Genomic DNA, 14,244 nt, shown 5'->3' on the forward strand with positions numbered 1-14,244 from the left:
TGTTATGATGAGTGGGGGCTGCAATCATCTTGACTCGGCTCTTCATTCAGGCCCCTGACAGTGTGGGCGCGTGCTCCTGAGGTGCAGGGGAGGCTGGACAGTGACCTGCTGGCCAGGGAGGTGCTTGCTGAGGTCACAGTCACCTCCTTCCCTGCCCTCTTCAGGAGGAGCTTTTCTCAGAATGTACCTTTGATGCTCTCAGATCACTTCAATATTTTTATTTTGTACAAACAATAAAAATCATGAATCTGTTGATATTTCTTTTGACTGCCACAGATTGTTCAGAGCCTAATCTGTGTTTTGATGTGACAGTGTAGGACACAATGACCTCCACGTCTGCTTTCTAATGCCACCTTACCCAGTTTCCACCTTCCCTTCTAATTTGTATTTTACAGGGTCCTAACTTTTATTTATATTTTATGCTTTTGAAATGCATCCTTGCATGCTTCAGTTCCTTTAGGCAAATAAATAACAAAGCAACCAACCAACCCACAAACAAATGAAATATAACAAACAACTTCTTCCAGATAGACCTTGCACACAGACCTACTTTGTGCAGTGGACTGATTACACACAGGGCCTGATCTAGGAGGTTCGGGAGCTGGCAGCAGAAGTCCGCTGTGGAAGTCACGGTCACTAATCTCCCCCCATGGCAGCACCTTTGCCATGGAGCCATTTCTGTGCAACACTGGAGGAACCTCTATTTCCTGAAGCGTGCTGGCACGGGGCAGCCTCAGCCTCATAAATCATCATCTTATTGGGGGCAATGCCAGCTACTTCCTTACCTTTATTCCTTGGCCAAGGCTTTCCAAGGAATTAATATCCAGCCCTTCCTTGCATGCCTGCAGGCAGGATATCACCTTCTGGCTTTCCATTTTTCCAGGACGGATGGTGAGACTGGCCAGGCTACCATGGAAGAATTGAGCAAACCGAGGTTTGGTGACTTCTCCTCCTGAAAGAGAAAGTGGCATGGTCATTTGCCCTGTGGAGCCTGGGTAGGCAACACCACCTTAAGACACCATCTGGCCAGGGAGCCAAAGACACCTTGACTGTTTTCCCCTGATCCCGAGCTTTTCCTTCTGGCCGATGAGTACAGGAGGCAGAACCTCAACAGGGGGATGTTATATGCTGCTACCACCCTGGAACTCCCTGGATGCACCAGATTGAGGAATCCTAGCATTTCTGAATTTTAAAAGCTACTTTTAAGGGCATGCATCTTAGGAGACAGGAGGGGTCTGCAGGGTAAACAGGAGGGAGAAGGAAGCTATCATTGATTGAGGTTCTGTTGTGTGCTAGTCTCCCTGCCAGGGACTTCATTTGAAGGAGCCTACATGGAAAGTATCGTTGCTTCCAACCCACAGGTGAAGAGCCCTGAGACTGAGAATGGTTAAGCTACTTGCACCAGGACATTTAGCTAAACACTGAAGCTGGTGCCCTAGTTCTGGTCTGTCTGACTCTGCAGCTGGCATTTGTTTCCCTACATTCCACTGAGAGCTTGGCATGTAATCGAGGAATCCTAGAAACACTACATTTATGGGCTCTGGCTTGCTCTCAACGTGTTGATTTCACACCTGCTCAAATTCAAAGCCTTTGGCAGGTAAAGACTTTTCTGATTCTGTTTCTATCTTTGACTTTCCTCTCATCACCTGCTTCCCGTTTTCTACTGTTCTCTCTACTGGCTGTGGTGAGTATCGTGGGAGATTGGGTCCACCCTTACCCATGTGCGAGTGTTCAAAGTGCTCTTGTTGCAAAGCCAACCTGAAAGCCACTCTCTCCCCCTTTCTCCCTCATTTTCCAAATCAGCCTTCTCTGAGTGCCATTTGAAGCCTCACCTCCTCCAGCGGCCTTCCCCACTGACTTCCCTTAGCACAGGCCCCTTCTGTCTCTGAGCTACCTGGATCTAGTACTACTGTCTGTGCAGAGAGGAAGCAGAATGCTTGGAAGAGGGGGGCCTGGATGGAACTCCAGCTTTTCTAGTTCCCCAAAGTTTCACAAGCTCCCTGGGCCTCTGTGTACTCACAGGACACACTCCTGGGCTTTGCCTCCAGGGTCTCCTGGGCTCTCTCCGCAGCTCCTGCAGCTTCCCCAGTGCCTGGCTGCTGCAGTGCGTGGTCAGCGGGCCCCCAGAACTCTGTGCTGCCAGGGGTTTGGTAGCAGAGTGTGCTCAGTGAGACGCCTCCCTGTGAATGGCATCTCCAGCTCCCTGGAGGGCAGATTTCCAAGCAGGGACACCCCAAGGACTTCTCTGCTATTCTGTGAGCCCTGCTGTGCCAGCAAAGTCTGCACCGCTGCTTGGGGCAGACAGGCTCTCCCTTGGGTTCCGTATCTCAGCCCTGGGGTAGTGGACACTGCTTATACATGCTATTCCTATGTTCTTTAGAGTTCTCTCTACTTCTTACTAACCCTTTGTTACTCATCTCCTGTTATAGTTCATAATTGTTTATATTTTTCTGTTCAAATTACTGTGTGGTTTCTCTCTGTTGATTAGATCCAGACGAATACACCTTCCATGTTTGCTCACATATCTTTGTTTACATCTGTTCCTCCTCATACTGAGACACTGTCCCCAAATTGCTCAGAATAGGCAAACATCACAGTTCAAGGACCCTTAGCCCCTGTCCCCTGCCGCTCACAGAAACCCTCCCTAAGCCGCTGCCCACCCGGCCTGCTAAGTGCCCCGAGCCTCAGAGCACTGATGGTCCATTTCAATGTGCCCCTCACCACCTGGTGTTGCTAGCTGATGGTTTACGTGTGTGTTTTATGTCCTCAATAGCCTTAAATAGTGGTTCTCAGCCTTAACTACACAGTTTAATCATCTGGAGATCTTTAAAAAGACAAAATGACGCCCAGTGCTGGGTCTTACCCCCTGGGATTCTGACCTAATTGGTATGGTGAGTTTTAAAAGCTGCTCAGGTGAATCAAATGTGAAGTCAAGGTTAAGAAGCAGCAGGCTCTAAGCTTCTTACGCTTGGGCCTCTTGCACACTCCTCTTGTGATCTCTCTCCTTCATGCCGCCCGAGGGCTTACTCTTGCCTCTCTGCTCACACTGCTGTAATTTATTGGTTTGAGTTTCTCTTTCCTGGATGGCATGGATCACTCATGCATTATTCATTTTAAGGAAGACAATCCTGAGTGCTGCAACAGGCACTTGGCCTAAGTCAGCTCATTTATTCCTCTCAACGACACTGGGCCTCCTTTTGTCCCCCGGCATCCTGCACCCTGCCTGGCACACAGCAGACGTTTTATAATTGCTTGCTGAATTGAAGGAGAAGGAGTTGAATGCCAGCAGGGGGTGGGAATTGTGCTTGTCTTTCCAGTATCCATCTCACTCCTTCCCTCTTGCAAAGGCAACCTGAGGTTTGGGGGGTTGACTCGAGCTCCAGGGATAAATGCTGCTTAATTTAAGCTAATTAGGTTATCCCACCTCTATCGCGCCGTGACTGATTCAGGGGAGGACCTGGGAACCAGGATGAAGCCAATCTGCACCTGGCATTCGGTACGCCACGGGGATTGGTCTAGGAATGATTATGAAACTAATTTTAGGCCAGTATCAGGAGAGGAGAAGTTGACTGCAAGCCTGTGCCAATAATAATAATAAAAAAACCAGCTTCCATTTTTCTCTTCCAAAAGTTTCTGGAACCGGCTCTTGCTCTCTCCCTGGAGACTGTTGCGTGAAGCAGGAAGGCCGGCTGCTGCAGCCGTCTTGCCAGCAGACTGGGGACAACACAGGCACTGCACGGACAGGCGAGGGCAGCACCAGGAGAGTCCCAGCAGGGCTGAGCAGAGCGCTGGGTGGAGCCCTCCCTGCTCCTCATGACACCCTCAGCTAGGGCAGCCGCTCGCCTCTGCACGGCTGGAGCCATTTGGACACACAGTATTGTTACTTGCCACCAAAGACTTTGGAAATGAAAAGTTTCTTTTGAGGTACTCAGTTCACAGGAAACTAAAGAGATTTGGCCTTGAGGAATGACCTCAGATGGCCCATGGCTATCGGGGAGCTAACTGGAGCCTTCTCATCTAGATCCTCAAAGCCCCCGTGGACAAAGCGCTCCTCCAATCCATTGGCATGTCCCTGCCTAGCACAGGGACATCTCTGGTGAGCTGCGGAGGAGGAGGGTGTGGACTGGGTGTGAATGGCAGAGCTCCCACTCTCCCCGGCATCCAGTTGGTCGTCTCTTCCCTCCCTCTTCCTCTCCTGGAGCAGCAGATCCAACAACAGCTATCATTTTACCAGACATGAAATATGTCCCCAGCACCGTGTGACATCCTCAACATACATCATCTCATTGAGTCTTCATAAAATCTTTGGGAGGTAGATACTCATTCTATAGTTACAGAGGAGTAAAGTTAGGCTTAGAGAGGGGAAGTAAGTGGCCTAAGGCCACACCTGTAGAAAGTGGTAAAAGGTGTCCCTACAGTGTGAGTTTGTCTATCCATACACAAGGCAAGCTGGGTGTCCTGGTGGTGCTGGTCAGCCTGGTCCAGAGTGAGGCTGAGAGCAAGCCCACTGGGATCCACCCTCCACCCCTCCTCAGCTGCTCACTCGCAGCTTTAGCCTCAAAGGCCAAACCTGGGGACTCTTTAGATGCAAAGATATTTTTTTATGTGCTATTTTCCTCATCAAAATACACTCATGCTCTGTGTTTTTGACTCAAGAATTCCAGATCTGTGATGTACTCTATTTATTAGTGATGAGGCCCCAGGAAATTGATTCAATTAGCATTTTTTAATAGGAGGCCAGCATAAAATTTGAAATGTATTTACACTCAGGGACAGTTGTGATATAGGATTTTATAAAATAATAGATGCATTGCAAACCTCTTTCTTTTCAATGTCTAGGCTGTCTGTGTGAACCACACAGCTCCTGTTAGTTAGCATTTAGACATAAACATGCTTGTGAATTATTTTAAGAAACAAAATAACCTGATTTGGTCCATGAAGAACCTTCTTTAAATGTGTGCAAACATGATTTTGAATTTCTGTTTTTAAAGTGGTTACTATGAGCTTGGCCTTCTGTTAGATTCAGTTAATTTAAGATAGGGACTGTGCTCTTCAGAAACTTGAATTTAGTTGGAGAATAAAGTATAGACACTGTGAAAGTAAAATAAAAATATAAGAGCAGATTGTCAGTGTAATAGATGTTCTAAGGTAGTACATGATTAATTTCCAAACAAGTGATGCAGACAATGTGTCCAACAGGTATGAGAAAAAAATAACCATCATTTATTAGGTCCTTGAAACATGGCAGGTTCTTTCATATACTATTTTATTTAATCCTTAAGAGAGGGATGGTATTTTTGAAGTCTTAGCCTCTGTTCTTTTTATTTTTCCCTAGTATTTCTCCCATATTAGTGCTCCTGGCTTTGAGCTCATTGCCGCAGGGAGAGGTATGGCAGGGAGAGGGGCAGAAGGAGCGTGGAGCTAAGTCTCTGCCCTGGTGTGGCTTCCAGAAACCTAAACTTTTAGGAAGGCGGGGAAGATCTGGGTATGGATCAACCTTTGGGGGAAAATAGAGGAAGAGAATCTGGCTTCTCCCCAGAGTTGGAAATAATATTCCAGACAGGGGGGTGGGGCAGGGGTGGCAGGGAGTAGGTGGAGGGAGATAAGGCATCAGAGGTGCAGAGTGAAGGCACCAAGCCTGCTTCCTGGGCTGAGCCCTGGCGGGGGTGTGTGATGCCCACAGGGGATGCTGACCTGGTGCCGGTGGGCAGATGGGCTGCGGATGTTCCTACAGAGAGAGCTTGAGAAATGGCGGAGATATTTGTAAGGCCAGGCAATACCAGGACAGCTGCCAGCTCTGAAGGACCATTGGTGACTGAGGATCAGGGCAGGTGAGCCACATTTCAGTGGACACCTACACGGAAAGGTGCCTGGTGGCCCCCACCAAGACTCTAGCACCCTAAGGAAATGGGAGAATTGTAACTTAGCAGAGGCTAAATCTCCTCCACTAGTGTGGAAAGGGGGCTTGAAATGAAACAAGGATGGATGTGAAATATTTTTTTCTTTGAGAATGGAGATTCTTACCTGCTACACTTACAATTCCTTTTATAGAAGAGGGTTTCAAAGTTGGATAACTTGACCAAAGCCACGTAAGCAGAAATTAGTGAAACCGGGATCCAAGTTCAGGTCTTGCTTGCTCCCAGCCTTTGCCCGGCACCTGATACCATGAGATGTGGCTGGGAGGTTCAAGGACTTTCTTGGAAGGGGGTGGGTTGGGATGGACTCAGTGTGAGAGGGTGGAAGGAAAGCCCAATTATCTGAGTTTTGTGGACGTGGAATGGCTTCAGCAGCAACTCTCAGTGACTGGTGTCAAGCATGCTGGAAAACAGAGTTGTCTAAAATTCAGCTGTGTTTGGCAAATGTAATTTAATGAAGCCTGTCTTATTCCTAGTCGGAGTTTGCAGTGGGAGTGGAGAGCTGCATCTACATACCCCCAGCTCCCCACATCTGAGAGGAGGGGCTCACTCACTATAAACACAGCTCGGATCAGCAATGTCCACTTTCCTCTAAGTATATTTTGAGGTTAAAGATGCTGCCGGTCTTTCCTGCTGTCATTCCCACAGCTATCTAGTTCGAGAGGCACATGGAAAGGAGTGGAGGCCGCACACTCTCTTGCTTGAGTTGGATGCTGCTCTGCGCATGGCTGGTTCTTGGGGACGCCCCTCGAACACAATTTCACAGATGCTCAGATATCAATTTGGAGCGATGCAAATGATGAGACCATCTGAAATCTCGCTTTCTCTCATTTCCTCATTTCAGTGATGGAGACACTCATGGAGCGCAAAGACTAAGTGAAGTGTGTAATAGACCCCCATAAGCTGCAGCTTTAAAGCTCTGTCCACACCATCCCAGGGGATGTTCGCGTAGCTCCAGGCTGCAGGCGACTGGTGGAGACAGATGACCTGTCGTCATGGCTGGCCATGACACTCTCAGCAGGCTTTCTCAGCCCTTTCATTTTTATGACTCCATCTCTCCAGCCCCTCCAGCAAACATTTATATGACATTACAGTGAGCAAAACACACAATTTAGGGATCACTCCAAATGTTAGCTCTCCAGGGTTGGGGAACTAAACTCATGGAGTGGGAAGGGCCCTTATATGTAACCAAGAATATCATCTTTATTCTCCAGATGAAGGAATCGAGGGCCTGCGAGAGGAAGATGCTGTCTTCAAAGACCCAGAGTACATAAGCAACAATTTGAAGGTTCTGGGATTCTCCTCTACTGACTCCAAATTCAGCCCTCCCCTCACTACTCCAGGATGTCTGATGGGCCTGTAGTTATCTTTAGGCCTCAGCTTGACTTTGTCCGATCTGTGGGAAAATGCCAAGGGAGTTTGGGCAAATGACCCCACATTCCAGAGTGTTGTGGTCTTCCCTGCGTGGCTGTGGTGCTCCAGCAGCATGTGTGACAGGGAGGGCTCTGGTGGCCCAGACCTGCGCTCAAGTCCAGGCTCTGCGTGACCTGCAGCAAGGCACTTGTCTTCTCTGAGTGCCAGTTTCCTCATCAGCAAACTAGGGGTCATGTTTATGCCATTGGGTTGTTGTGAGGACTACGGGACAGCACGGGTAGCTCAGCACTGTGCCTGGCACACGCCACCAACTCAGACATGGCAGCTAGTCACGGTGTAGCAAGGTGCCAAGGAACCCCAGGATGAGATGCGTCAGGTGAGTTTTCTCCATCCCTCTTTTCAGTGGTCTTTTCCTCCCTCCTGCCGTGTGTCTCTCAGAGATGCTAAAATGATACTGTTTTTGCTTTTAGTCACATTGTCTAATTAATATCTTCAAAGTGCAGTATAAAGTTGTAATTATAACTTAGTTATACTGTGTTTCCAGACATGACGATGAACTTTAAACCTGATTTCATCTGCATCTTCAAACCACATGCACCTCCCTATCAAATTGACTCCAAGGCCTAGAACAATCTTTTCTTGATTTTTAAGAGGCATCCTATTAAGTCATCGCTGTGTTTATGTCAGATGGTGAGCCACACACCTTTGTCAAAACATCCTCAAAAATGGTATGCAAGTCAACAAACATGAATTATCAACTTTCTGTAGGTCCTGAAGTCAGGGAAGTCAGAGAAGCCGAGGATCTGTCAGAGCAGACAGCCCTTACCCCCTGAAAACTCTCGACCTAGCAGGGGACAGAGACCTGCATTAACATCCCTAGTGGGATGTTTCTCAAAGGACGTCCCAGGAACACTTTTTCACAGGGTAAGTTCCATGGTTAAATAAGATTAGGAAACACAGGGTAACTAACGTTAAACAAATTGCTTTGCTGGAGTGTTTTTGAAAGCCTTTAACAAGCTGAAGTGCATTGTGACTCTCTAATGTGATGGTATGGGGGTGATTGATGCTGTTTCCCAAACTTGACCTTGGCCTCTTTGTGGAAGGGCATCCTGTGGGACTGGAACGCTATGAAGAACTCCTTAGGAAATGTGACATGAATGTAAGGCAGACTATGCTCGCACGTGCCTCTTTCTTCCAGCTGCGGAAACCCTAGGGATGCAGGATAATTTTAACACAGACTTTATTAAGAGAAATTTGTACTAAATTAGGCCAAGCTTATTAAGTGATGGCATATATTCCAAGTCTCATGCTAATACCAGTGTCTGGCAGAAAAACGACCTGAAAATGTGCAACAGATCTCAGCACCACGTGAGGCTCCAATTCCCCTGTACCTGAGGGTCATGTGCTACTGTTCACTGCAAATCCCAGGGGTTATTTCTGCTGTCTCATTCCTTTTTGACCATTCCTATTCTTTGCTTTGGGCTCCTCCCAAAAGCCACAAGGGGGGTTCTGTATCTGTCCCTTAATAGGCTCTAAATTTTAAGGGACATTTCCTTTTCTACCTCCTGCTGCCTTATTTGTTAAGATGAGGGTAGGACTCAGCAAGACCAGGATCCAGTACCAAACGCCTTCCTCATCCAAGACCAGGGGGATGCCACAGTTGGGAGTAGGCACGGCTGGGCACTCTGGGAAGGTCAAGGTCCAGAACAGTGGAGGAGAGCCCCTGGCAGAGACAGGGGTGAGGGAACCGCTGGGGATGGAATCATAGATCGCAAACCCTAAGATGAGATCCACCAAGAATAGATGGGAGTCAGGTAAGGAGCAGAGTGGTGGCTTCTTGAGCAAGTGCCTAGAACTGTGCTTCTCCAAACATCTTCAAAATAACTCCTGCCCAGATGTCCAACGTAAAATAGGTAAAACAGAGCTGCTGTGGTTGTAGCATGGGGAGAGGTGCCCTGGACCACCACATGCTGCAGTATCTCCAGGAACTCCTGGGCTCCTTACGGCACTAGTTTGGCATAGCCGGCAGCCTCCCTGACTCACTTTCTTGCATAGCTGCATTACAATACCTGGGTTATTAGGCCCAGTGTAGACAGAGGTTCAGGGATGAAGCAGATGTGAGTATATGATTTTTATTGTTTATGAGTAGACCTTGAATTTTTGTTCTTAGAAATGGATGAGTAGGAAATCTAAGGAAAAGGATAAATTAACTTAGTCTTTTAAATGATCTTTTCCCCTGTTGTAACCCACAGAGAAATAAGGAACCTGGTATTAGTCTAAAAACACAATCTGGGTCAGCACAGAGTGAGCTTGGCCAGGAGAGGGGGTCTGATTCTGTCCTGAGAGTGCTGTGACACCCCAGACGCAGAAATGACAGCAAGGTGGTGTGCATCAGCCATGGCCACACAAAGGAAGAACCCTTTTGTGATGCAAGGCCCATACTGACTGCAAAAGCTCTTCCTTACAATTAAGAGACGCCACATGCCTTAGGCCTTACTGGTAACATTTCTTAAGTGTAAATGAAGTCTCATTTTTTTTTTAATTGCTGGAAAAAATACCAATGGAAATGAGGTTCCGCTGATTACTTCGGCTTTCAAATTGGCTAACAGGACACAGTAGGCTAATTGGAGCTTCAGAACACTTCCCAGCAACTGTGCTGGAGCCAGTTGCCAGGAGATCCCAACAAGCAGCTGCTATCAAATCTTTTTCTATTTCCATTGTTAAATCCTGATTGAATATTTCACAAATGGGAACTAGTTTCCTTGCCAACCTCAAAAGCCCCTGAACTGCACCCCCCAATTCCAAGCCCAAAGGCAATTAGAGGTTCATACAGAGAGCTTATACTATGTATATAAGTGGACTTCAGAAGGTTTAGAAACATGCAGAGATAAGGGCTGCATTATATGTTATTAATTTCACAGCACCGTGTCCTATTGAAAGATCTTTTGATGTGTCCATCCAAGACAAAAATGTGGCTTCAAGGAGGATGTAAGTTTTCATGGGAATCCAAGCTCCTTTACAAGGCATTGCAGTGTCTCAGGGTTTGGTCTCAACTACTTTTCCCAGACTCTTCTCTACTCCTAGTCCATATACATTCCAGTGACAGGGAACCGTGAGCATACCTATGCCAGGCATCCCCGCCATAGTGTATGATGTTACTTTCCTCATCTTCCTAGCGAGCTCTTACACCTTGTTTGAAGCCCAATCTTAAAAATTTTAGGGATTTTTTTCCTTTGCTGAAAATACACCAATGGGTTATCATTCCTTTTAGGTAAAATACCCAAATTTTCTCTATGGCCCAAAAGACCGCATGATCAAGTTCCTGCCTGCATCTCAAGTCCCATCTTCTACTACATGTCTTCTGACTGATTATTTTCCAGCTTCACTGGCCTTCTTTCTGACCACCAATGGACCTGTGAGAGCGGGCTGTATGTGTGTGGGCAGGGTCTTAGTCCTGGGGAAGAGGGGAAAAGTCAGTGCATGCACGAACCCCAGGAAAGCCAGGATCACAGAAGCTCAAGCATGGCTAGGTCTTGCAGTCTGTCTGCCATGTTGGGGTTAGGAGAGATGATCAGAGAAAGGCCTAGAGGAGGGGACAAGCAGATGTTCCTTTGCACAGTCATTCAAGAAAAACATGCCAGCCCCACTCAATATGTCTGGTATCTAGTCCTTCTAGGAACTCTGTGAGATAGCTATCACTCTAATTTTATAGATTAAAAAAAAAAGGAAAGTTCAAGGAAGTTATGATCCTGCTGGGTCCACATAGCTAGTAAGTGGCAATGCTAGGATTTGATTCCAACTCAATTTTTTTTTCACTCTGAAGTCTAAATTCATTTTCATTGTTCCTGGGTGAGTCACTTAAGGTTGTAGATAGTAAGAGATTAGTAAGGGAAATGCAGAGTTCTTGTGCTTTTTTTTTTTTTTAACAGGGTTGTCAAATGTCTCAGAAGATGAAGGGTTTGTAGCATTTGTATCAATGCACATCAGCTCCTGCCTTTTCCCAAACATAATTACATAAGCAAAATGAGCAACTAACAATGGACAGCAGTAAGCCCTGTAAAAGCCCTGTGAAATGAACGTAGGCATTGGAGCAGGGGTCTTCAAACTTTTTAAACAGGGTTCACTGTCCCTCAGACTGTTGGAGGGCTGGTGGAGAGTGCAGCACACGTTCCACACATGCGCACTGTGGGCCTGGGATGAGTCGGCTGCTAAGCAGGACAGGCAGCGATGGCAAAAACACCCAGTGGGCCGGACTCGGCGGGCCCCATGTGGCCCTCGGGCTGTACTTTGAGGACCCCTGCATTGGAGGTTTGGGGTTGGGCCTACTCAGCTGAGTGACTTTGGGTAAACTATTACCTCTCAGAGCCTCTGTTTCCTTATCTACAAATTGTGACTAATAACACTTTCTCACAGGACTCTAAACACGCCCATGTGTGTAAAGGGTCTTCTTGCAACACTGGCTCTTAATGTTTCCACCAGGAAATGACATAAGACACTGTGCTCACATGTGGTTGGCCAAAGCAAGTCATATCACCACACTTCACTCTAAGGAAGAGCAGTTCTGGCATTCATCTAGAAAGGGGACCAAAAATACTTGGAAAACACTCTAGTCATCACTATTTCTACCACATTCTTTTAAAATAAGTATACTTGGGTTTCATGTTTGAAACCCTTTTTGTGGAATGACTTTTAAGTAGATTATAATCATATCTAATAGTAGAGCTGCTATTTATGGAGTGGCAACGCCCTCTAAAGATGTGGCCCAGGAGGTTGCTGGGGGAGGAAACAACTCCCAGGGAATGGAGTCAAGGGCCACAAAGGATATTGACAACATCCTTACATCCAGGACATCCAGATGTCCTTATGATACCTGTCCAAAGGGATTTCAGAATTGCTATGGATCAAAGACTACCTTATTGCTTTAATTCTCCCTTTTTACTAGTGGAAAAGTTTTGTTTTCTTATTTTGTATTTTGATGTTTCTGTCTCCCCCCACTGTTGTACAGTGTGTGTGTGTACATATGTGTGCACATACATGTGTGTATGCATCTCTGTGTGTTGGGGAAAGGGCAGTGGTTGTGGTGGGGGCAGGTAACCTGTCCTATCGGTGGATAGGGCTCCAGATCAAGGTCTGCTGTGCAGCCTCCTGTGCACCTCACCCTGATGAGACCACCAGGAACCACTCTGAGAGCTTGGACACTGAGCCTGGAGCCAGTGACAAGCAGGACTTTGGGTTTGTCTCGCTTAGGGAAGGGTGGGTATATTTTTCATGTGGGAAGGAAAGTCAAACAAATATCTTTTGACCAGGTGGACAGAATGAGGCGTTCATTAATGTTGTTAATAAAATATATTCAGTTTTTCTTTCAGATATATTATAGATTTCACTTTCCTCCCTGTTGGAGTTAGGTGTGGCCATATGACTTGCTTTGGCCAGTGAATTGCAAATAAAAATGATAGATATCTCTTGTAAGTGGAAGCTTTAAGAGCTTGTGCACAATTTGCCATGTTTTCTTTTTCCTCTTACTAGGTAGCCAGCAATGTGGCTGCTTTGTCTGCTTGGGTCTCAGACTGAGGATAAAGCAGGAAAGAGTCCACTGATTTGCAGTAAATATGAAGGGAGAATTATTTTAGCAACTGGGGCTTGTTATTGCAGCACAATTTATCCTATTCTAACTGATTCAAAGAAATCATCTTAATTCTTTATAAAATCACTTTTTATTTTGTGGGATGGTTTCCCCACTCTGGAAAGTAGAGAGTAGGCTTGTAGCTCAGTAGAAGTTGTAGCTGGCCCTACAGAGATGGGGGCAGTTTTCCATTGCAGGCTCCAAATATGGTCTCTGAGGGTCTCTAGTAAGAGTCATGGAGAGGTTTATGGTGGGGACATGGTTAGGGCCCTCTTTTCTTATGGGCATTAACCCAGGCTATGTTCCATGATATCCACAGGTAGGCTGTGGTGTCCACTTGGGGCACTGAGCCACACCAGAGGGCCATCACTCTAGCACAACTGTGTCAGTGTTATTGATTCCTATGTAACCCTTGAATCAGTGCCTTGCCATACTAAATAGTCTCATAGAATGTTGTCAGGTGACATAGTCTTCCTTTCCTGATATCCTGGGGAAGCCTGAAACTGAAGAAACTCTCATCATCAAGTTCTATTGCAATGTTTAATGAACATTTTACTATCATGTGACACATGTCAGTAGGTGGCTTCAGCCCTTCTCCTGCCTCATTCATGCTTTATCTCCTTCTGGGGTTTTGAATTGCTAGTGCTGTGAGGCTACAACCTGAACTTCTTTCCATCTTCTTTTGCATGAAGCTGCCCAGAACTCACTCTTTGTCCAACCCAGAGGGGCCGATGTCTCTACTAGGTCACTCTTGGGTCAGTTGGTCTTCTGAAGGCATATTCTTACACTATAGCTCATGTCTCCCCTCAGCCTCCCATGGTGAATGAATGGTCAAAGTCACAAATCTTGGTGATTTTCATAGAATCCATCAATGCAAGGTTGTGTCATGTCTCAAAGTAATAATTTGCTTATTTGGGGAGTATTTTCCTTCCCCTCTGCACTCTTACTGGTGCTTCAAAGCACTCCTACCCTAAGGGGGCTGAAACAAAAACTCCAGCACACCTGACTGAGAGACAGAAAGGTTACGTGCATGATTAGAGAGATGGGTTTTCTGCTTCCAAAGAGATTAGCCTGGGTTTGGAGATTAGGAGAGAGGCAGCAGCACAGGAAGTAAGGAGGGATTCCAAGACCTTCAAATGGGAAGGCAACAAAGGGTTTCTGTCCTTAGAGACCAGGAAGGGGCCGAGGGCCCAGTTCCCTTGAGAGTAGCTTCCTATAGCCTCATGACCTGTGGACTATCTGCCTTCCATAGCTATGACTGTTCATGTCTTTTGCCCACTTTTTAATGGAGTTGTTTGTTTTTTTCTTGCTATTTTGTTTCGAGTTCTTTGT

At 46.5% G+C, this 14,244-nt stretch overlaps 1 protein-coding gene across 1 annotated transcript in view; it reads right to left on the minus strand.

Annotated features, from left to right (window-relative positions):
- CLSTN2 (calsyntenin 2) overlaps positions 1 to 14,244 on the minus strand; it is a 590,942-nt gene that overhangs the window by 25,923 nt on the left and 550,775 nt on the right. Inside the window, exon 10 of the mRNA XM_012762292.2 lies at positions 786 to 952. Within this exon, the coding sequence (XP_012617746.1) occupies positions 786 to 952 (167 nt within the window). The remainder of the gene's footprint in view (positions 1 to 785; positions 953 to 14,244) is intronic.

This window comes from Microcebus murinus, chromosome 1, assembly GCF_040939455.1.
Source record: "Microcebus murinus isolate Inina chromosome 1, M.murinus_Inina_mat1.0, whole genome shotgun sequence".
In the NCBI taxonomy this organism is placed as follows: Eukaryota; Metazoa; Chordata; class Mammalia; order Primates; family Cheirogaleidae; genus Microcebus; species Microcebus murinus.